This window comes from Cyprinodon variegatus, unplaced genomic scaffold (genome assembly GCF_000732505.1).
Source record: "Cyprinodon variegatus isolate N-32 unplaced genomic scaffold, C_variegatus-1.0 Scaffold362, whole genome shotgun sequence".
Taxonomy (NCBI): domain Eukaryota; kingdom Metazoa; phylum Chordata; class Actinopteri; order Cyprinodontiformes; family Cyprinodontidae; genus Cyprinodon; species Cyprinodon variegatus.
The window spans coordinates 559042-581406 of NW_015150815.1; the positions used below are offsets into that span (position 1 = coordinate 559042).

Sequence of the window (22365 nt, forward strand, 5' to 3'; positions counted from 1 at the left end):
ATTGCCCTCATGGTGTCTCCAGACAGGGTCAGGGGGCTTCCAGTGGCTGAGTCAGAGCTCTTACTGGAAGGCCTGCGTCACCCGTCTTCCTTTTCACTCTTTCTTTCCTCACCCACACCCCCCTGTTTATCCCACATACAAGGTCTTTATCTCTTGGCTCAAATGATGCATGGACATTGAAAGAAATGTAACGCACCAGTGAGCATATGTGATAATATCCCCTATCACTAATTCTAAATGGAGCAGCGAAATGCATTTTACTCAGAAACAAGTGCTTCTGCTAAAGCACCTCATTCTTTTCCCTCAGAGTCTCATAGTGGCCCTCTCTCCGCCCCAATTCCCAGTTTCAACTCCTGCCCCTCCTTCACTTCCATTCCCGAACTATAATGATCTCACACAGCTGTCACTTTGTAATCCCATCCACACTCACGACAACGTGCATGTCCTCTCCTGCTGTCGACACTTGTTTTTTCTTTTTTTTTTTGTCTTTGTCACCATTTCCCTGAAACCCAAAATTCAAGGGAAATCAAAGGGTTGAAACAAGATGTTGCAGCTCTTGTGACTCCAGGGGGCCAATTTAAGGTTCTTCGTTCAGTGTAGAAAGAAACTGAGGATGGTTTAAAAATAGAGAGTTGAGTTTAAAACCAACAAACATCCTTTAAAAGTAATAAAAAACAGGAAATTCTGTTGTTTTCCATCATTCTGAAACCAGGTAAATATACAAATGTAATTTACTCTTAGATATTGGCTTTTTTTGGGAAGTGATCATTCACAGTAGCAACAAAATCATTATGCTACTAAGGGCAACTTTATTTCATTGTATGTTATTTAATTTTTTTTAATTCCATTTAATAACTCTTGACAATGGTTCTGACCCCCTTCTATCAAAAGAGCCTCAAGTTGACCGCTATTTAAATGTCAGCAGATACTTATATTTCTTGAAATATGCACAGGGTAGATTGGTTGTCAAAGCAGGTACAAAATGTCTGCGAGGCAGATATGTGTTGACGCATGGTTGGTACAAAATGCCAGTGTGTCACACAGTGGGCGTACCAAATGGCAAAGGGACAAAATGATAAGGACCCTTACTGAGTCAATGGCAAGGCATTTGCTTTCATTGTAGTTGTTGTTCATGCTTTGAAGTTTGAAAAGGAGGAAACAATACTAACAATTTTGATTTAAACATTATAAAGTACCATATTTCTTCTTATGTTTAGCAAAATCATATATATTTTTTGCAATAAAGTGCCTTTACTGGTTTCCTTCTAAAATTATTTAATGCTTTTTTATCTTCATAAGAAAGAAAAAGCATTTTTTTTCCTGCAAGTCTAATAGGTACACTTTTAATTTATTTTGGAGCTTTATACAAACTACTTTGTACTTTGGACTGGGGTAAAAAAATAACTTTATATTACTCCATTCATCCATCCATTTTCTTTCATGCTCATCCCTGCTGGTGCCTATCTTCAGCTGTCTACGGGCGAAAAGTGGGGTACACCCTGGCCAACACCAAAGTGAGAGAACAGAGAGAACCCACGCATGCTCATGGAGAACTTGCAAAGTCCATGCAGAAAGACAGAGGGTCGGGAATCAAACCCAGAACCTTCTTGCTAAAAAGCAACCACTATTTATGAAGCTGCAAGTAAACTTGATCATCCCATGAACCATATTGCAAGGTTTTCAATCTGAACAGGAAATCAAATAAACTCAAGAACTGACTGTAGGCTGTTGCAATGCTTTTATCAGTAGAAAAGGAAATGAATAAATATGTAACTTTAGATGTTTGCTGCTCATCTGTTTGGTTAAAAGCAAGAAAAGTTTCCAAAGAAGAGCTAAGAGGTTAACCTAAGTTTGAAATTTTTTTGATTTGTTTAATGCTTTATTGAGAAGTAAAAATAAAAACAAAAGAACAGTGTGAAGTATATGACTGGTTGCCCAGTGTTTTCTCCACAAAATAGTATTTTTTCCTAATAACTCATTCAAGTTCTTAATTCACAGCCATTTACATCCATAAGTGTATCAAATGTCAAACAGGAAGATGTCATATTTGATTTTATTTGTAAATTAAACCGGAAGTCCTGCATCAAAAAGGATTAACTAGAAGACACAGGTCCATAAAGGTCTTTATATAGTACTCTGAAAAACAATTAATACCAGTGAAAGGTGCATGTGCCTGCAAGTCTTCGCCTGCAGTGGACTGCCTTTGTCTCAGTGCGTTTCAGATCCATGAATAGATGACCATAGCCGGAAGCTGTGTGCGAAGGGTTCCTGGCGTGGGAGCGTAGGAGTTGGATTATTGAAATGAGAAGACCCCGCAGCCCCAAACGAGTCAGAAATCAGCTATTCTTGCCTGAATGGTGATGTGTCAGAATGTAAGAGGCGTCTGTGATCAGAAAAACCGAGCGCCGCCTACAACCTCAGAGCCTGGGTATGCTGCAAGACTAAATCAGTGTTTATGTAATTTGACATTTATGCAAGAGATAAACTGCTCTGACTGGATGCAGTGGATGGCAGCAGTAATTGAAGGGGTGGGTGAATACATGTGCACCAATCTTGCTGTAATTGCTATACATTTAGTGAAATTAGAATGTGGGAAGAAGCAATTTATATATATATTTACAGCATGCTCTAAACATTTAGAAAAGCAGATGAGGTGTATGAAGTGTGTTTGTACAGTCCGACAAAGTGAAAAGTTCAGTCCGCCTTACTTCACTGGTTCATACATGAGATCTTGTGTTAAAAAAAAACGCATATTTGTTGTTTTCTGGAAATGTTGTTGTCATGATGTTTTCACTTCTGAATTTAGGGAGAACCTTGTTTTATGAGTTGAAATATAACCGTAAAGTCGTGGAATGGTGAAATCATTCAGGCTCCATGGGAGTAGCGGATTATACTCCCACTTAGTCTCAACAAGAGAGATTACATATTTACACAAATCAGGTACAATTTAACGGCTTAGAAGAGCTGCAGTGTAGGCATTTTACTGGCAGGGACCACGCCACAGCAGCCCGCTTAAACAATTCTGGAGGAGATTAATGGATATTGTTGGAGATGTGAACTGGGGAGTTAATAGAGCTATGTTAGTAGATCTGCTGCTTTAGATGGAAACACAGAAAATGACAGCTCTTTGATCAGTGCAGTAATTACTTGATGTGCATAAGGACCTTTCCAAACGTTAGGGCACAGGTGAACAAATAGATACAGTGGGGGAGAGGTTAAAGAAGAGATCAGAGGGAGGAAGGAGTTGAAAGAAGAATCGATCATGAATTAGGTAATGACAGACGAAGGGATACAGTATAGGGAGAAAGGACTACGGTCAAAGGAGGTAGACCGAAGGATTTAGTGATGAGGAAAGAAGGGGTGAAGGAAGCAAAGATGAGGAAAATGTATTTATGCACAAGTGATGATTAAAACTTAGAACTAGAAATCTTAAAGTACAGATGTTTGTTGCAAGTATAGTTGAGCGTTGAACAAGGTGGGGGTGAAGTCATGGAGAAAGTAGCTAGAAGCAGATAAGGATGAGTGATAGAAAATGAGCAATAAACAGGATGAACATTTTATCCAGCTTTTATAATTGTCATTACACTGTCACAAGTACAGAGAACAAAATGAATTCTCTGCATTTAACCCATTCCATGGGGGGGAGTGGGCTGCCGTTGTGCGGGCCCCGGGGAGCAGTGTGGGGGTTAAGGGTCTTGCTCAGGGACCCAGAGTGGACTGGGGCTCGAACTCAGAACCTTAGGATTCCAATCTCTACGCCCTAACCGATAGGCCATCACTCCCCTAGAACATGACCAGCATGAAGATATGAATCGTAACAAGGTTGGGTATGAGGGATGGATGAGGTCTGGACAGAGAATGAATGAGTCAGGCATATGGGATTTATGATGAAATTAGCAAGGAAAGGGGATGAACAAGTGTGTGACACAGGAGTAGAATGAGGAGGGGATAGTGAAACAATAATGCAAGGATGACGGATAAGGTATGATGGAGGTAGGGTTAGGGGAAGAATAATAACAAGCCTCAGATAGGCAAAAAAAGGAAGGCAAGGTTTATAAATAATGGTGTGATGAGGGATTAATGAGGCAGGGATGGTGAAGGGATGGTGTGAGGAATATTGATAAAGGATGAGGGAGAAAGAGGAGATGGATGATGTAGGGATTATGGGTAAAGGTTGAAAGGTTAGGAGAGATTGAAAAGTGGTGCGGGGGGGACGAATACAGTAAAATGCTTTATAGGAGATTTTAGTATGAATGCATGTAGATCGAACCACATCTTTAATTATCCAGACTGCAGGGTGGTTAAATGGGCGGTTGAGGCGTGGCCCTGCTTCTAAAGTTAACACAGTAACTCCATTTATATTGCTGAATTTTAAAGATATAGTTTTGAGAAGACATGTTGAGGGAAAGTGATCAGCTAGAGTGTAATATTAGATGCCTTAATGCCCACAAACTCACAAAAGTTTAAATTAAAAGATAAAGAGTGTTGTAAACTCCATGTAAAATGTTTTATGTCAGAATCTGTAACCATAATGAATCCCTCTTTAACTCTTCTCTTTATGGACACAGCTTTTTATTTTTATTAAAGGTATCAACAGCATAAACATGCCGTTGCAATTAGCAAACTAATTTAGTTATCTTGCACACACGCAGCAGCAGTAATATTCTTTTTTATATGAAAAAGGAGGTTCCCCACTTTAAAGCAGCCATATATGTGGTTATTTTAAACCTTCAAATACATCAAAACCTTTGTAAGAAAATGCCTTGCCTTTTCTTTTCAGTTTTTCTTCTCTTGCAATGAGGAATTATATAATTTACTTTATTATATTTTAACTAATAAGACAGGATGTCATTGATGATGAAAACAGAAACTGGTACAGTGAATGAGCTACTGTGGGTCTGCTTAAGTTTCTAATTCAACATAACACTCAATATTTTCACATATTTAATATACTTTATAGAAAAATCTTGCCAAGTCTTAGAAGTGAAAAGTGTTCTAAAAATGGGTAGTTTCACTGATTGCTCAGACCTAAGCAGCACTGCAATGCAGAAAATTCCTGAAATAAATTTGGTTGCAGAAATCTGGATTGAATTTACTTACTTCATTGGCAACAGAGCACTCAGTAAGGCCCTGCAAAAGAAAGTGAGGGGAGTTGAAAAAATCCTCACTCTGTCATTGTCAAGACCTGTTGCAGTCGTCAAATTCTTTAAAGATATACAAATTTTATTCTTTTATTTGTCAAATAATTTTCACACTTATATGTTTAGTAATGAATAGAATTATGAATTACGCTCACAGCATAGTGAGAAAAAAGTAATATAGTGAAATTATTTGAATAAAATTAACCGGTAAGGCAAATATACATTCAGCTGATGTTTTATATGACTGTGGTTTAAGCAGAAATCTATTACTGTGGGCTTTCTTTCCTATACTCACAAAGCACAGAACTTCTCCTTCTTGTAAAAAAAAAAAAAAAAAAAAAAACATAAAATATGCAGTTATAACTGTAATTACATTTTTTAGGTAAAATATTTCCCAGCCAAAGTTCAGACCTAAAATTAATAGAGATTTTGTGAAATACTTAAAAGCTACATTTTACAGAATTCTTATATTCAGTGTGACTTTCAGTGATTTTGCATAAAAGAATAGATAGAAAATTCAGTATCTAACAGAGATGCACGATCCAGTCCTTTCTGATCCAATCCGATACCGATACCTAGGCTGAGCGTTTCGCCCGATACCGACCTGATACTACCAATGAACCATATACCTTACAATCCCAAGGCATCAGAGTTAACATAAACATTGTTTAATAAAAACAAATATAAATTTACTTTTTTATTTTTTTTAACAAAGTGTATGTTTTAGTTTAAAAAATACTTTATTGTAAAGTACACTGCAAACATACATATTTTAAAATCTGATATAATGTTTAGCGTTTAAATATGCAAATCTAGCCTGATAGAGACATTACAGCTGCAAAATAAGTACAAATGGTCTTTTTTTTTTTTTTTTTTCAGAGTATTGACTTGGGGGTGGGTTAAATGAGGAAGATTGAGGTTAAGATATGTATTCTATTAACAGTTTTTGAAAACTATATATCTTTTTTTCCCCTTAATTTTATCTTGATATATTGGTTTTGTGATGCTCTGTGTCTTAAAAGCTGCTTCACTCACAGCCTTTTGACTTTTAAGTCAACCAGACCACCACACATGCACTCACAGAAACACATTCCTGGGGGGAAACCTTACACCTTCCATATTTCAGCTCTCCAACAAAAACACCAGCTCCTCTTGCAGTCCCGAAACCACAGAACTAACTGGAGAAGAGATTCAGCCAATCAGAATCCTTCTAAAGTTCGATTCTTTTCCCTGCTGCTCATGTATTGGCCCATGTATTCCTTTGAGGCTACCGCCCATGTCAGCTGATTGGCTAGTTTTCCCGGCTCAAGTGAGGTCATTTGAATACGCTTCGCTTTGTGGGGCTCAGTCAACACAGCCCTGCTGGTTCAAATAATTGACTCAGATATCAGGAGCGGAGAGACACAATGGAGCAGAGTGCCACACGGACACGTTGCTGATAGACTTTATCAGAACTACTTAGCGATACCGAGGAAGACGCTGTGCATAGTTTTTCTTCCTCGCATTTGTTCAAATCGCTTTTATTTGGACTCTGAGCGCCATAACTAAGAGGTAAGCTTTTTTTCTCTTAAGCGTTACACTTAAATTGTGACGTACTTATGAGATTTTAGCGTTTATATTTAAATCAATTTAGTTTCTCATCTTAGAAAATGTACTTTTAAAGTGTTATATGAGTTTAAGTAACATTAGGCATCACAGAAATAATAAATAACCTAAAATAACGTGAACGCATCACGTTTCTAGTTCAGTTTTTTTGGCACTGTGGAAGACAAGTGCAAAGTTTTAACTCTCCTGATAATAATGAAGTCCAATTTCTTCCCTGTGGAGTCTCTCCATTTGTTGTTGTTATTGTTTACCGCCCATGTGAGTTTATAATTAGGCTGGCAGTCAGACAGAAGCAAACATTACTCACCCAGCACCTGTGGTTGCACAGCATGGTTTCTCCACAGTCAGCCTTTACTTTTTCTCTTTTTTACTGTGTTATGACTCAGTAAGAAGCTTATAATGTGGAACAGGAGTGTGGTCTGATGTGTGAGAGAGAAACTTACAGATTTTTCAGTGTGTGGGGGTGAAAGGTTTGGGCAAATGTGTGTGAAGCTTGAGTTTTGGCTGCCAGCTTCCAGCACCTTCCACATGGTTTATAACCATTATTAATTATTACAAAGGTGAGCAATGGGAGTCTATCCGTCTAAACAAGCTATTAAAAAACTATCCTGAAGTCCCACATTTTCATATAGCTTTATTTTTTTTCTGATTCATGTTGGTGATAAATAAAACTATAATTGTCCTTTTAAAAACCTTACAAGAACTAAATATTTTCTTTGCAAATTTGCTGAAAATTACTGGAAAAACATCGTCTAAAAAGTTTTTTGTTTAAATAATGAGAGATAAAGTAAAAATAATAAAGAGATAGGCCTGTTTTCCAGTGTAGTCCTGTTTCTCTGACTGTGGCTGGCTCGGAGTTTGTCTGCCTGGCTGTGTGTTTCCTGGCTTTTACAGTTGCTTTTTGTATCTCTGCTTCTGTCTCCTTGAAGCCTGGTCAGCCTCAGCAGATGGCCGCTCAAGCTGAGCCTGGTTCTGCTGGAGGTTTCTTCCTGTTAAAAGGGAGTTTTTCCTCTCCACTATCGCTACAAGCATGCTTAGTGTGAGGGATTGCATTCGAGTCAATGAGTCGATGCAATCAACTGGTTTTCCTTAGGTAGAAAACTTTGAATCAATTGACTGTATGATCTGGTCAACTGTAAAGTGCCTTGAGGTGACATGTGTTGTTAAATTGGCGCTATAGAAATAAACTGAATTGAAACTGAAATTAATGTAAGTGAGCAATTCAGTTATAGAGAGGTTATGAGTAACATCTTTATTTAACTGAGATTTTTTTTTTCAATATAACGACATAAACAGCCCTTTAGAATGAAAATTAATCTACTGATTTAATATAATAGAGTTTTTTATCGTTTTAAGCGAAGCGCAGAAACAAGTGGGGGAGGGTATAAGCTTTGTATGTGCTCCATAGAGAAAACTATGGTCACTCCAGCACTTTCATTGTAGGAAGCAGTAGGAGAGGTATGATGGAAAATTTCAACAAGTTTAAAACTGCAACGTTTCGAAAACATTTTTCTTTTGTTTTTTTTGTTTTTTTACATCAGTTGTTAACGACCCAAACCTCAGAAGTTGACTTTTTATATTTTATTTATGCCTGGAATGGTATCTTTTCCCAATAGCTTTTCCTAATTCTGTTACATTAGAATTTCATACTAAGAAAGAAAGGCTTTTTACATTATTTTATTTTTTAGATGGTTTCCTCTGTCTTTGATCACTACTTTACCTACTGTCCCACTCATTTGTTTTCTTAAGCTGGTTTAGATATAAAGAAAGCAAACTTCAGGATATTTTTAAAAGGATTTTTGGAATGCACAGCCTTTAACCAAGATGAATTTGCAGCACTCAAATGTCAAAATGTTAGAAAAACCTAGAAATTTGAACCAGAGCTTAGATCCAACCTGCCGAGGAGATAAAGTCCCTTTATCCTTTTTGGCTCTGGGTTAATGCTGTACTAGCCTACCAGATGATCCTCACAGCAGGCATGTTTGTGATACTAACCTGAGACTGTGCTTTAGGAAGGTAATCCATGCTTGAATGCACTGCTGGATAACCTGTTTATCAGTGAATCTGCTCTGGGCTCTGGTTGCTTTTATCAAATCTTTGTAGTGGTCACTGGGTCTGACAGAGGTGGCTGCAGGGTCCCACCCCCTCCTTCTGACCCACACGCTTCCTCAAGAGTTTGTTTGGACTCAGGGCTGTTTCCTCGTCATTCCAGTGGAGCTCTTTGCCAGCTACATGGATGACGTGTGAAAGCTGGGTGATGAATTGGCTGTAAGGGTTAGCAGGGCTGTTCAGTTAAAAAAAAACAAATGTGTAGGTGGAAGTAAGTGGATGATTGTTTTTTTTTTCTGACATGAACACAACACAAAAATATACCCATCTATGTAAAGCTTTTTTAATGCTACATTTGTCAAACACAGGAAAGTGATACACTATTTTATTACAACTGAAACTGCATCAATCCACCTTCTACTGATCAAAACTAATTTTCAGTTTTCTTTGAGAAGAAATCTACTAATTTCTCATAACCTACTCACTTGAATTCACCAATTATATATGCTATAAAAAGACAAATGCGCTGCTGGTTCATTGATAGGTGGAGCACTAAAGACACCAAAGGAAAATGTGTTTATTTACCCCATTTATACCATCATTCAATAGTGTCTAAGATTTATTTGATTGTAACAAAACTAGGACCAACATCTAAACATAAACATGTTTCAGGATGTGTTTTAAACAGAACAATAAAATGTAATTTATTCTGTCACCAGGTATGGAAAAAACAAAATATAGTGTGAAAATGATGTACCGGGTATGTGCCAATTTCTTAAGTTCCCATTATCTATTAAATCTTGGACTGATATCTTAATTTGAATGGATATCTTTTTATTTAAAGTCTGGTTTCATTAACAAATCCTTTACCTTGAATTACTGGAATGAATTGTAAAATTTCACTTGAAAAGGCCCTTTCAATAACAACAATCACATAAGTTGAATCTTTATATTAAAGCCACTTTTAAAAACAAATTGTCTGAATTTGATCCATGGTCCTTGTTTGGTGCATCAGTTGATAGAATGAGAGTAAAACTTTGGAAGATTCCTGCTGATTTAGGCCTTTTACCTTTAGTTGACTGGCTTGCAGTCGTTGAAAGACCAAAAACGGGTAAAACAGGCAAAGCTTGCTTCACTTTTAAAAGTGTGTCTCTCAGTTCTGACCTCTCATCTCTTGTGTTGACCCCGATGTTGTTAATAAAACGTTCAACACTTTGCCAGCATTGATTTATGTGGTTTAGGTCGCCCTGAGATCATAAAAAAAAAAAAAAAAAACATGACTTAGGTCAGGTTTTATTTTCTTCTTAAAACCAGTTTTTAACTCTTATTTACCACATTTTCTGAAATTCTTTATCTTTAATATCCTATCAGCCGGACTTAGATTTCAGCTTAGTTTGAGGTAGTCACAAGTTGAATTACCACCATATTAATATTTTGATGTCAAATCAGTTTCTCAATCACTAGAACGCGAGTACGGACTCGTGTCCTTACCAAGTATGTTCTTGAGGAGAACACAGGAAAGTCTGGACTTGGGGAGAACGGGAGCATGCCGCATAAATATGGGTCAATTGGAACAAAGGAGTAGTTGCAACGTCACCACATGCTCGGCTCATCTGGAGCTGGATTTTACCTGTTATTAATAGTCTCTAGATAATAATAAATTATTACTTGTTTCATTTAGTGGGGGAATAATAATGAACACAGTCAGATAAACACAAATCAAATGAACATTTTTCCAAATAAAACAAAGAAATCACCACCATAGCCAACGGTCCTTCACACACGGCTTTGCAGCAGAGAGGGCCGCTGCAGACGGGCTGCGGTTAGCCCAGGCTTCCATTACCCTCGGAGGTCCACTGGTTGCCGCGTTCCTCTCAGCTTCAGAAAAAAAAAAAAAAATGACGCATTAAATCGGCAAATGGATCATATAGTGACGCTTTAAAGTATAATATTCTCACCTCAAATGATCCTAAAACGTACTTTTATTGAACAACAGCAACTGAAAAGAGAACTTTTAACTTTCAATGGAGCGCTTCATTGTACTAGTACAATAGTACTAGGGCTGAGGTTGATGACGTTTCATGAGCACACGAGCACATGAGAACGCAAAAGTACACGTACTGATATATGGCCAGTGTTTTCGTAATGTCAGTTTTTGTCACTCGTAATAACACCTTAAGTTTTGCACATATTTTTTTTTAACATTAATGAAACAAGCATGTATGTGACTTAAGGCCAGGTTTGCCTTTAGCCTTGTTTATTCACACAGTCTGACTTAGGTATGTCCTCTTGTCTAGAAAACATTCCTTGTTCACACCCTACACCTGCCGTGTCTTATTAGTGTCAAAGTACATCAGGTGCAGAGATAGCAGCGCTCTACATTGTTCTGCTTCCAATCTGAATAGCTGTTTTACAGCTACTCTTATCACATGCAGGGTGTTCACAGTGTGTTAACCTTTGCTACGTGCTGAACTTTAGCTTTATAATGAGCAGAGGTTTCTGTGAAACAAATGAAACTAAATTCTGCTATCAGATAAACTGGTTTACAGAACATCCAGCTTTCATCCAGCAAACGATTCAAAGCGGCTTCTTAGTATAATTAAATTGGAAGAATTGGGGGATAACTACACAAACTGTTTATGTTTTTTGGTCAGCTTGTACAGTGAATGAGCTCAACTCTGAATGCCCGAGCTAGCCGCAGACTGTTTGCATGCTATTTTTCATGAGTGAAATATTTTTTTGTTTTTTTTTCTGTCGGTCAGTGCTGTGTGTGCATAAATACAAAACCTCAAAGTCTGTTTTGCACCATTTTTTTGGGGGGTTTGCAGCTGTCTGTCCTTGAGGTTCATGAACGCCTAAGTCAACATGTCGGTTTGGAGATCCTCCTATTTTCAAGAGCAAGCAGGGAAATTCCTCTGCACCTATACATTAGGAGTAGATGATGACTTTTTAACTGAAGCCCTGGAAACATTTTTGTTGTGCTTCTGCTGTTTTTGTTAAACCACAGCAGCGTGCATTTACTCCGACATTGACGGTGGAGGAATTCAAAAACTTTCTAATCTGTGATGTCGTATACACAGGAAAAACATTTTTTTTCCTGTACATTTGCAGTATGACTGTCAGTAGGAATGAACGCCCAATGCTTGCTAAACATTTTAAAAACCACAGCGGTGTTTTTACAGTTAAAGCTGAACCTTGTATGTCCATACATACATTTCAGGCCCTCTGAGAGATAATCCAATGAAGGGACCTTTTTGTTCTTGTTATCATGCACATGTTGAGCTAATAAGAACATACTGTCTACTAGTGGCATGGAACGGAAATGACTGGCGGCAATTGTTAGCAACTCAAGTAGTGCACATGCATCAAACTCCAGTCCTTCAGGGTTTGGTTTTCCTGCTACTGTTTGATGTATCTCTACTTTAACAAACTTGTTGAACAAGGGAAATGGAAATGGAGATGACATTTAAAATGCTATGTGTATGTGAAAAGGAAAAGCCAACCTGTTTGTTAGTTGAATGTTGTTGTGTGTAGACAGTCTCACTGTAAGGTTTACTCATTCACCTGGTTGAAAGTAGTCCTAGGCTTGATCCCTGTAGAGCCCGGGTGGCAGCGAGTGTGTGAAAACTGCTGTGTGTCCAATGTGCTCTGATCTCTTCGGATCTCCCTCTGGAGCTCTTTGTGTTTTTGTTAATGCCATGACAGGAGAGATAATACCTCTTTTGTTGTAGAGTGCCCCACCAGCCAGTGGTCTCAGCAGTGCACCATGCATGTTTTACAACCACATTAGATGTGGGAAAGCTTTAGGATGGAGCATCAGAGGAATAGTTGGTGACTAGCAAAAACTCTGAATTCCAGTCAGTAACCGCACCGCATGTGACAGCTCCCAGGTGGTTGGTCTCAGCACGGTTGGTGTGAGAAGAAAAGTTTCAGTATCTGAGGAAAAATGATCTATAAAGACTTGGCTACATTTGATCAGGCTGAAAGAGAGAGCAAGAGTTCCAGCAGATAACAGGAAGGCCGAACGAAGAAAGGAAAGTTGCTTTCTTTTAACAGTTTTTGATTTTTGGCATCTGTTAAAAGGGACCTATTGGGTACCATGCTAACAAATAAAACCCCAAAGACAGCTGAAAATCTCAATTATTTTGTTTTTATTTGAAATTCAACCAGTGGAATGCGGCTAGACAAAAAGTGTCTTTTCTTGCTGTTTTTATATCTTAGACTATACAAATAAAGGGAAATCAGATTTCTTTTAAGTCAGTGTTGGCAAAGTCTAAAAGAAAAAAAAAGAGGATTTGTGCATTTCCAGTACTGAAGAAAGGCATTGAAGCTCAGGCACATTAAAACTGAATTGTAAGGCTGCAGTTTGAAAACAAGCGAATGCAAACAATCCCCTTTTAATATGAAGCTATTTTCCCAATGCCATTTTTAATCCTTCCACTGGGAATCCAACCTATGATTTTGAAGGAGTGCAATTTCAACGCCACAGCGTGGAAGCCACAGCGACCCAAAAGGGGTCAAATATGCAGGAAGTGGGTCTGGAAAAATCACGACTGGTTTTGGGTTACGAGACGCGTTTCCCCCTTTGCTTTGACTGAAAACATAAACACAGAGAGGGGGGGGGGGGTTAAACAAAGAAAATATTACCCATTCAACTCTTATCTCAACATGAACGCCTTTGGCTTAGCTTTTTGGTAAAAAACAAAACAAAAACGCTATGATCTTTTAACTGAGTCAGAAGGTTAACAGCAGGCAGAGATCACAGAGTTTCGGCCTGGACTGGCCTGCTCAGGCAGGATGCCAGAAGCCGTGGATTCCTTGTGACTGTGTGTGTTTGCTTGTATGCATTGCTCCACTCATCTTGGATTTGTGTCTGACGTGTGTATGTGAGTCTGGATTATGCTGGCATTGGGGCAAGGCGCCATGGTGGACGAGGGTGTGTGTGAAAGTGAGTTAAATGTTGGCTCAGGCCCACACTCCACTGTTGGCAATGCAATGAACGAATAAGACTGCTGGATTCCTGCAGGGCTCTCTGTTTTCTTTCGATATATGTATATGATTCATGGACAAACTACAGTAGCAGGATAAAGATGACTCCAAAGCTAAAACACGCTCTGCCGATGATTGTGGATCAGCTTACTGACCTCAGATCTAATTATCTGAACCGTTAAGACAGAAAAATCAGTAAATTTTCCCCCTCACATGCTGCACCACTGCCAAGAACTTCCCTTCAAGAATGTGTTAAAAGATACAATAAAATAGGGTGGAGCAGAAATTTCTTAAAAGCTTATTTTCAAAACTCCCAGCAAATAGCCTAGCTGGTGAAACCTTTCCACTAAATAATAAACAGAGGAGAACTAAAATTATGCGATTAGGTGTGATTATCGTTGCAGACACTTGCTAAGCCTCAGCTCCGAGAGACAGAGTGAGATATTTTCACAATAGCTGAGTACAGTTCAAACATCAACCGCATTCCCAGGGTGTGAGGTGGTAAAACAGCAGGAAATCTACATTATTGCTGTAGAGGTAGTTTAGTTGTTCATGTTGACTGAAGGATAGTCACTAATACGTTAAATAAAGCTGGATAAAATGATGTGGTGAGAACGGGTTATTATAACGTTGCCTTACCGCAATTAAGCCAGGCCTAAACCTAAAAAAACATAATTCAACCAACGGCTTTGGGTTTTGAGGAAATAGTTTGCCATAAAAAAAGGAATAAATGGTTTTGGATAAAAAGGGAATTAGTGATTGTAAAATTGCTCCATTCATCAGCTGCTCGGAGATGTGTCACAAACGGTCGTGTTTATGTTAGAGATGGACGTTTCACGCTGAAGTAGTGTTTGAAAATGATTGCCAAACTTAGTGACTTTTCTTTTATATACCCCACACCGTTACACCCACAAAGCACGTACTCACATTAAAGAGGAAAAAAAATAGGGCGAGCATTTAACACTTTTACAATGCATTCCTAGTTCTGCTTTTTGCTCATATACCATAGCAAATAGTGTGAGCATACCCACCTTTAAAGCTGACATTACAGTACGGTTCTAGCAGAGAAGAATTTGACTGAAAATTAGACCCAGATTTATTGAATATGATTCGAATCGATACGGAAAACTCAGATACGTCTTCTCCCATGCTTATCAGTATACTGTACATTAGATTTTAGTTTTTAAATCCAGTTGGTAAAGCCCAGATTAATAAATCATGATGTGAACTTTCAGGCAATCTCTTAAAACATGTGAGGAAGTGGAAAGGAACAGAGTGGCTTTTATATAACAGCAGCAAAGCAGACATTATGCCTAATGTCACACCACTGCAAAAACAATCTACAAATACATCAACATTTCTTAAATTAGGTGTATTTACTCTTAATTTGAGTAGATAAATTAGATTTTCAAATGCAATGAGTGTTTTTACTCTTAAAATAAGATAATATGCACTTGTAATAACACAATGCAAATGTTTTTTTTTATTTTATTTTAAAAGTAAATTGTCTTGTTCCATTGGCCAAGTGTCTCACTTACCTCCTCAATTCAAGAAAATTGGACTTATTTAGATTTGGATTTTTTTTCAGTGCTCTAAAATGAACGTATTTGTTTCTTCTTTATCTCCAGAGGTTATCATGCCCCCCACAACCCCCTATGCTGGAAAGTTCAACTCCTGCCCTTCCTACAGCAACAATAACCACGTCAAGCCTCCGAGCCCGTACCACGGGGGCTCCGCCCCAAAACCTCCCCGAGACCACGTGTATAGCGGTTCCTATTCGCCAACCGAAAACCCTTACGACGTGCCGCAGCCTCACGCCGCCTACCGGAGCACCTCGGTCTCGTCCGTGAATGCTAAGGAGCACCATTACGGCAGCAGCTGTGCGATTTCAGAGAACCCGTACTCCTCGCCGCAGCCCCACAGCCCTCGGCAGCACAGCACTTCCTGTCCAGGCCGGGCGTACCGCCACACCAGCAGCAGCTGCAGCAGCGAACACTCCTGCCGGAACAATGGCGCGGCGGCGAAAACCCGGCTCTACGGTCACGGCATCGCCACCAGCTATGGAGAGATGTGTTACCATGACAACAGTTTGGTTTCCGCTTCTCTCGAGGCGCTGATCCAGCATCTGGTTCCCACTGTGGATTATTACCCTGATGTATGTAGTACTTCTGCTTCTCAGGGACGATGCATTAAATCATTAACAGTGGTTGTAAAGGAATCTGTTTTAATGGCGTTATATTTCCTGATCCCTAGAGGTCGTATGTGTTCACCTTCCTGCTCAGCTCACGCCTCTTCATGCACCCATATGAGCTCATGACCAGGGTTTGTCACCTTTGTGTGGAGCAGCAGCGGTCCGGAGACGCCCTCCTGGATAAGGTGGGTGGAAACAGGGAGCAGGGATTGAAGCCAAATTTTGTCAGACTCCCACATAGCAGCTTTGCAATGATCTCACTGGATTCACTCTGCGCTCTCTGCAACATATTCAGATTCGATTTCGTGAAGTGGCGCCCAAGCTGGTCCAGCTGCTCACCGAGTGGACGGAAACCTTTCCATACGACTTCAGAGACGACCGGATGATGCGCTGCCTGAAGGACATGACGCTCCACGTGGCACGAGGGGATGAGGTGAGCAGAAAGTAGAGTCAGACGTCCAGTTGTTCGTCTGGACATAGAATTGTTTAGTTCATATATGCTCCATGTTTGTCTTCAGTATTCCTGGCGGGCCATGCAGCAGATGACCCAGCGTCTCATCAAACGCCTCTCCGCCCTCGGGCAGTACGAGGAGGCCGTGGCCGCGCTTAATGCCGCGGCGCAGGAGCGTCCGGCTTCACTAAAGACCAAACAGGCCTCGGCTCAAAGGACCGACATTCTGAGCGTGTGCGATGATCCGTTCGTCCTCGCTCAGCAGCTGACACATATTGAACTGGTGAGCGTTCCCATGACTTCCCATGTTAAATAAGGGTTAGATCAGCTTTACCAGCTGCTTTTGTGCCAGAATGTGGCTCCTCTACATGAGGTGGGTTTTCAATAAAGTAGTTTTCAATGTTTTACCACAAGAAATTGACATTTTTAATCCAAGGATTTAAATTAATGTGTAACTTTTTTTCTGTTCTTTAAAATGAGAATTTCAATTTAGCAGTCGATGTACAATAATTGAAATGAGATTAGAACAAATGTATTATTTGCTATTTGTATAATTTTTCTGACTTTTCTGTGCCTGATTTCTGCTTCAGGACAGGCTGAGCTTCATTGGTCCTGAGGAGTTCATCCAATCCTTCGCCATGAAGGATCCTCTGGAAAACCACAAGGTGAGGCTGAATGAAAATATTTAAGTGTGCATAAAAGCCAGATATGTGGTGAAGTTTTTTCCCAGCCAAGGTGTAGGTCTATATAGCTCCTCTAGGGTCGCCAGGGGTCTCTAAATAAGGCTCTCCTTGCACAGCAGTCAGAATGTTTGGATGGACAGTTTTATAATTGTTATATTCTTTCCATTTCTGATGAAACTGGTTAAGTGCCTTAATTTCCCTTCACTTAAATCGTTTCCTACTTTTGTATTATAATAATCCAAGCAGAACACATTTGAGTTTAAAGTGAGGTGATAAAATGTATTAAAGGTCCGGTGCATTGGCATGAGTTATGACCAAATATTTCACTCAAGTGTGATTCCTCATGTAGATTTTCACACATTTTACTGTCAGCAGAACAGCCCAGAGCAGCTTAGATCATTTCCTTCACATTTCCTACCAATGTCTTATAGTTGTCTATATAAAGAAAGCTTTAGAATAAAGCAAAAAGGCTTGTTTATAATTACCATCATCAAAGTTCTGACCCAACAGAACCGCACATTGTTGTTATTTTTAAGTCGTTTTAAATTAGTTTTGATTTGAAGCGTTTCCTGGTCCTGCTCTGAGCGTTGCGGTCCGCTCCGGTTTGACTTAATTTGCGATAGAAGCCACATGAAAGAGTCTTGTGGCAGATAGAAAGGGACATGTTCGGCTATCGGTTTTATTTTTATCTCAGCTCTTGAAAACGTCTGTTACCCAGAACGATAAAAAAAAGACTGACTATGTATGTCTCAGTGCATCAGAGAGCTTCTTTTCCACCATGAGAGATCCTAGAAATCAGCTGAAGGGTCTTTCTCAGTCACCGTTTGCTGCTGCTCTGCTCCCACCTGCTTTGCTGCTGTTATATAAAAGCCACTCTGTTAAAGAGCAGTTGAGTCACTACAGAAGGGGTCCTGAGGTGTAGAGAGGGGGAAGTTTGGAGTGGAGTAGGATGCCGGTGTTGTGTAAGCTTTTAGTGGAGCCATAAACCTCCGGGATTGCATCATCATGGCCGGGTCCAGTGTATTTATGCAGAGCTTTTAGGGTGTTTATTTATGTAAGAGGACCTTTGGAAAACAGGTTTGCCACATTAGAGACCGCACGGTTTATGGGAAACCAAGGGAGCCAAAAAGCGTATGTAAATAATAAGAGACGTGTCAGAGTGTGACGATAAAAGGTTTTGTGGGTCAAGATCTATTAAGGAAAACAAGTGATGGGAGAGCAGCTGCTTTCTTTGTCTCAATTATGGAGTAACAGACTAAGGATTAAGCAGATGTTGCCCATCATGTTAGATGTGATCTCTTTTAACAACCGTATCAACAGGATACCTAAATAAGCAGACCCAGCCAAGACTTGGTGCTAAAAGTCTCACTTTTCTTTTCTTTTATCCCACAATCATTTTGAGTTTAGTTGCTATTTAGCTTTTTGTCTGAGGGAGACATCTGTCACATAGATACTGCATTTAGGTTTCTTACATCCTTTGAAAAATTGGATTTATTTATGTTAAATGATAAAATCCAATATAAAAAAATTGCTGAATTCTAAAATTGTCTGTCAAAAAGAAAATTGGAAAAAATTAATCCATTATTTTGCTTTTTAATTACGTATATAGAGACGTTACGTTGGAGCCACTGCTAATATTTTATACTTTTTTTTAAATGGTAGCTAACATGCTTTGGTTTCATTGTTCCTTTTTTCCCGTTCCTCCTTCAGGGTTTCTTCCGAAAACGTAAAACGAGCAACCTGGAGGCTTACGTCAGCTGGTTCAACAGGCTGAGCTACCTGGTGGCTACAGAGATCTGCATGGTATGTTGAGCACAAACAAGCATACAGAAATAGAGAGGAATTTTTTGGGTTGCTTACTTGCAGCTAAAGGTATTATTTACTTTTTTATGACTAGCCTGATTTAAATGAGAAGAAAATATTAGCTGTAACTTTTTTTTTTTCATCCTGAGGTCTGGCTAAAGCTCAGCCACTAATTGACCATAACATGCTTCCCATGTTTGGGTTTCAGTCTTAATAGAAAATCTCTTCCTCAAGATCTGCAACTGATTGACAGAATAAAAGATTAACTGAGGACAACCTCTGTTTTGTTGGTCTTTTATTTTCATGCAAATCAGTTCACAGCTTTTTTATAATTCAGTGTCTGCAATGTATGCTGATTGATTCTGTTACCTTTACAACTTTAACATCTTTCATCTAAATATTTATTTAAAAACATACTACAAAAACATATCTGAGGTCTATGCATTAAGACATCTAGGGATATGTTTTTAAGTCTTTTTCTGTTTTTGTTCTCTTATAAGCCACCAAAGAAGAAGCACAGAGCGCGGATCATAGAGTTCTTCATCGATGTGGCTCAGGAGTGTTTCAACATCGGCAACTTTAACTCTCTCATGGCCATCATTAGTGAGTGTTTCCTTTGTTTATAAAGAATCTACTTTAATATCTCCTCTTTGTTAGTTTTTGTTGTGAAATATGCCAAAGAAAGACAGTCTGTGTGTCTCAACATAGCAGAGCCGCTAAATTGACTAAAGCCAACAGATGCAGTGCCAGCTGGAGTTTAGGGTGACATTAATCAGTTTAGGGCAGTCTAAACTCAGTTAGCAGAGGCCTGGAGCTCTGCAGTACGCTTTGTCCTGGGTCTGCCTCTCTGAATGCTTTCCTCTATGTCCCTCAGCTGGGATGAACATGAGTCCGGTCGCCAGACTGAAGAAAACCTGGAATAAAGTCAACACAGACAAGTTTGAAATTCTGGAGGTAAGGATAACTACTAACGTCACCAATATGCAGATTAGACATTCTGGTTTGCAGCTCGGATGTGAACCTTTGAAATGTGAGCATGGTTTTGTTGTCTGATGACGTCCGATGCGTGTGATCTCATTCAGCACCAGATGGACCCGTCCAGTAACTTCAGTAACTACCGAACGGCGCTCCGTGGCGCCACCCAGAGATCGGAGACTGCACATAGCAGCCAGGAGAAGGTGAGGGAGGCCTGTGCATGGAACTCAACAGAGAAGAAAAATCTGCTTCCTGCCACATTACAAAATAATGTGTCCTTCCTGCAGATCGTGATTCCTTTCTTCAGTCTCCTCATCAAAGACATCTACTTTCTGAATGAAGGCTGTGCTAACAGGCTGCCCAACGGACACATCAACTTTGAGGTCAGTTCAAAACTGTGCAGAATGAAACCATATCGACTCTCTCGTGTGGTTCTATAGCTCCCCCTTGTGGCAAAAAACATTTCTATGGAATTTTTTAGACCACATTTCACATCTACCAGTCATTTATCTAAATTTTTTTTAATCTGTTCTTTAGTTTGTCAGCAATCTATGTTTTCTTATCTTCATCCATCCATATATTAATTAATATAGCATTAGTCTATTATTTATTACAATATCCATCCTCTTATTAGCATCCTTCATTGTATTCATATTGGTATCCTTTCATCTGTTTATACCTAACTGTTCCGTTTTATGTTTTTTCCATCCATCCATCAGATCATCCATGTTTTATTATAAGCCTTTAGTTCTCTCTCTTCAAGTCTGCGGTAAACTTGTAGTTAATTAATTAATTCAATTTGTTTTAAAAAGATGGAGAGCTCTGGAAATGTCAACCTTTGGAATGTGTAGGAACTGTACAGATTGTCTTGGTTTTAGATGCATTTTCTCACATTAATCTTTGGCCCTGAATGTTTACAGAAACTGTGGGAGCTGGCGAAGCAGGTTAGCGAGTTCCTGGTCTGGCGTCAGGTGATTTGTCCGTTCGACAGAGACCGCCGGATTCTTCAGTATCTTGTCACCACGCCTGTTTACACGGAAGACGGTCAGTCCACATTTAACCGCTTTTATGTCACAAAACTGTCAATTTGTTAGGTGTTGGCTAATTAACCTCAGTATGTCTTATTCTTGCAGAGCTGCACCTGGCCTCTTATGAGAGTGAAGGACCAGAAAACAACATGGAGAAAGATAGCCGTAGGTCTCTAAGGTAAATGCAGATGCATGATTTTAACCCATTAATTAGAAAATTATATAGAAAATATTTGGGAAAACAAATATTATATTTGGGAAAACAAAGGCTGTATGATAAAAGTTATTTCTTTGTTTTGTTTTGCAGATCTTCCCTTCTCCATCGAGAAAACCGCTCTTAAAAAGTTTTCTCTACTTTACATATTTTCCATTCATATTCCCAGGGCCTAATTGACATTCTGGACCTACTTACATTTCTGCAGAACAATGAACAATAAATATTAGCCTTTTTGAACCCTTTTGGGATCGCAAGGAGCTTCATTGATTCAAAAAAGAAAAAAGAAAGGAAAGGGCCAGAAACATTACTCCACCGTGAAGCTTGGCTTTATCGAGAAAAAACTAAAACTAAAAGGACATCAGACAGAAGTTTGTCGTACGGACGGATGTTCAACATGTTTACAGCAGCTGAATGGGAGGTTTGGCTTCATAATAAAAGTTGAGGAGCCAGCGACATTTGGATGCATCATTTTAACAACATACAATAGATTTTTGAAACAAACAGGAAGAGCCAGACTGCAGTAATGTGCGTTAAATGTTACAAACTTTAAATTGCATCTAGAAAGCAGTGTGCTCGAACCGTCAAGTCATTCATTTTTAATACTCCTTCACAGTTCATTTTCATTTGGACAGTAAAGTCATGTGATCACTCTATTAAATGCATTGGAACAAATTGCGTTGTGTGCACTTTGGGTCTTTGTAAAGCTACAGTATCTAAGTGGCAGCAGCATCATGCAAACAACATGCACTTGAGTGTGTGTCTCTATGCTGTGTATTATAATATTATGTGACTCATATGAGGGTTTTCTTTTTTTTCCAAATGTATTTTGTATCAGAAGCTTTAAAACCATTTTCTAATCATGAGTTTCACATCGAGCTTGTTGCAGGTTGGCTCGCTCTGTGATGTAAGCTGTCTAAAAACCATGTCATGTATTAAAAAACAGAAAACAAGTATTTGTTCAGAGTGAAGTAAAAACTGATGTGTGTTTGTATAAAGAAGATCTTACCCCCTTTATTTGTCTGTAGGTTTGTGAGGATCTTTTAATACCCAGCTTTGAGTGAAAGTGATGCTATATTTTTCATGCTTTTATCCACACTGTCTGTGTCCTTTTGATGTGTATTTTTTTAAAGATTTCCGTGTATCTTTTATGTTATCAGGGGGTACTTGTCTGAAAGATCTTTGTGAAAGAGACGTGTTTTCTTTTAAATAAACAGAATATAAGAATTTGTGTTG

General features: G+C 39.1%; 1 protein-coding gene across 1 annotated transcript; it reads left to right on the forward strand.

The window, feature by feature from the left end:
- Nucleotides 1–6493: 6493 nt before the first annotated feature.
- Nucleotides 6494–22356, forward strand: LOC107092017 (ras-GEF domain-containing family member 1B-B-like). The gene is made up of 14 exons (XM_015386287.1): nt 6494–6692; nt 15413–15939; nt 16038–16160; nt 16271–16408; nt 16494–16709; nt 17017–17091; nt 18820–18912; nt 19413–19515; nt 19787–19866; nt 19995–20090; nt 20175–20270; nt 20808–20931; nt 21021–21093; nt 21223–22356. Exons 2-14 carry the CDS (start codon nt 15421–15423, stop codon nt 21254–21256), a joined length of 1770 nt encoding a protein of 589 aa, XP_015241773.1. The 5' UTR covers nt 6494–6692; nt 15413–15420; the 3' UTR covers nt 21257–22356.
- The last annotated feature ends 9 nt before the right edge of the window (nt 22357–22365 follow it).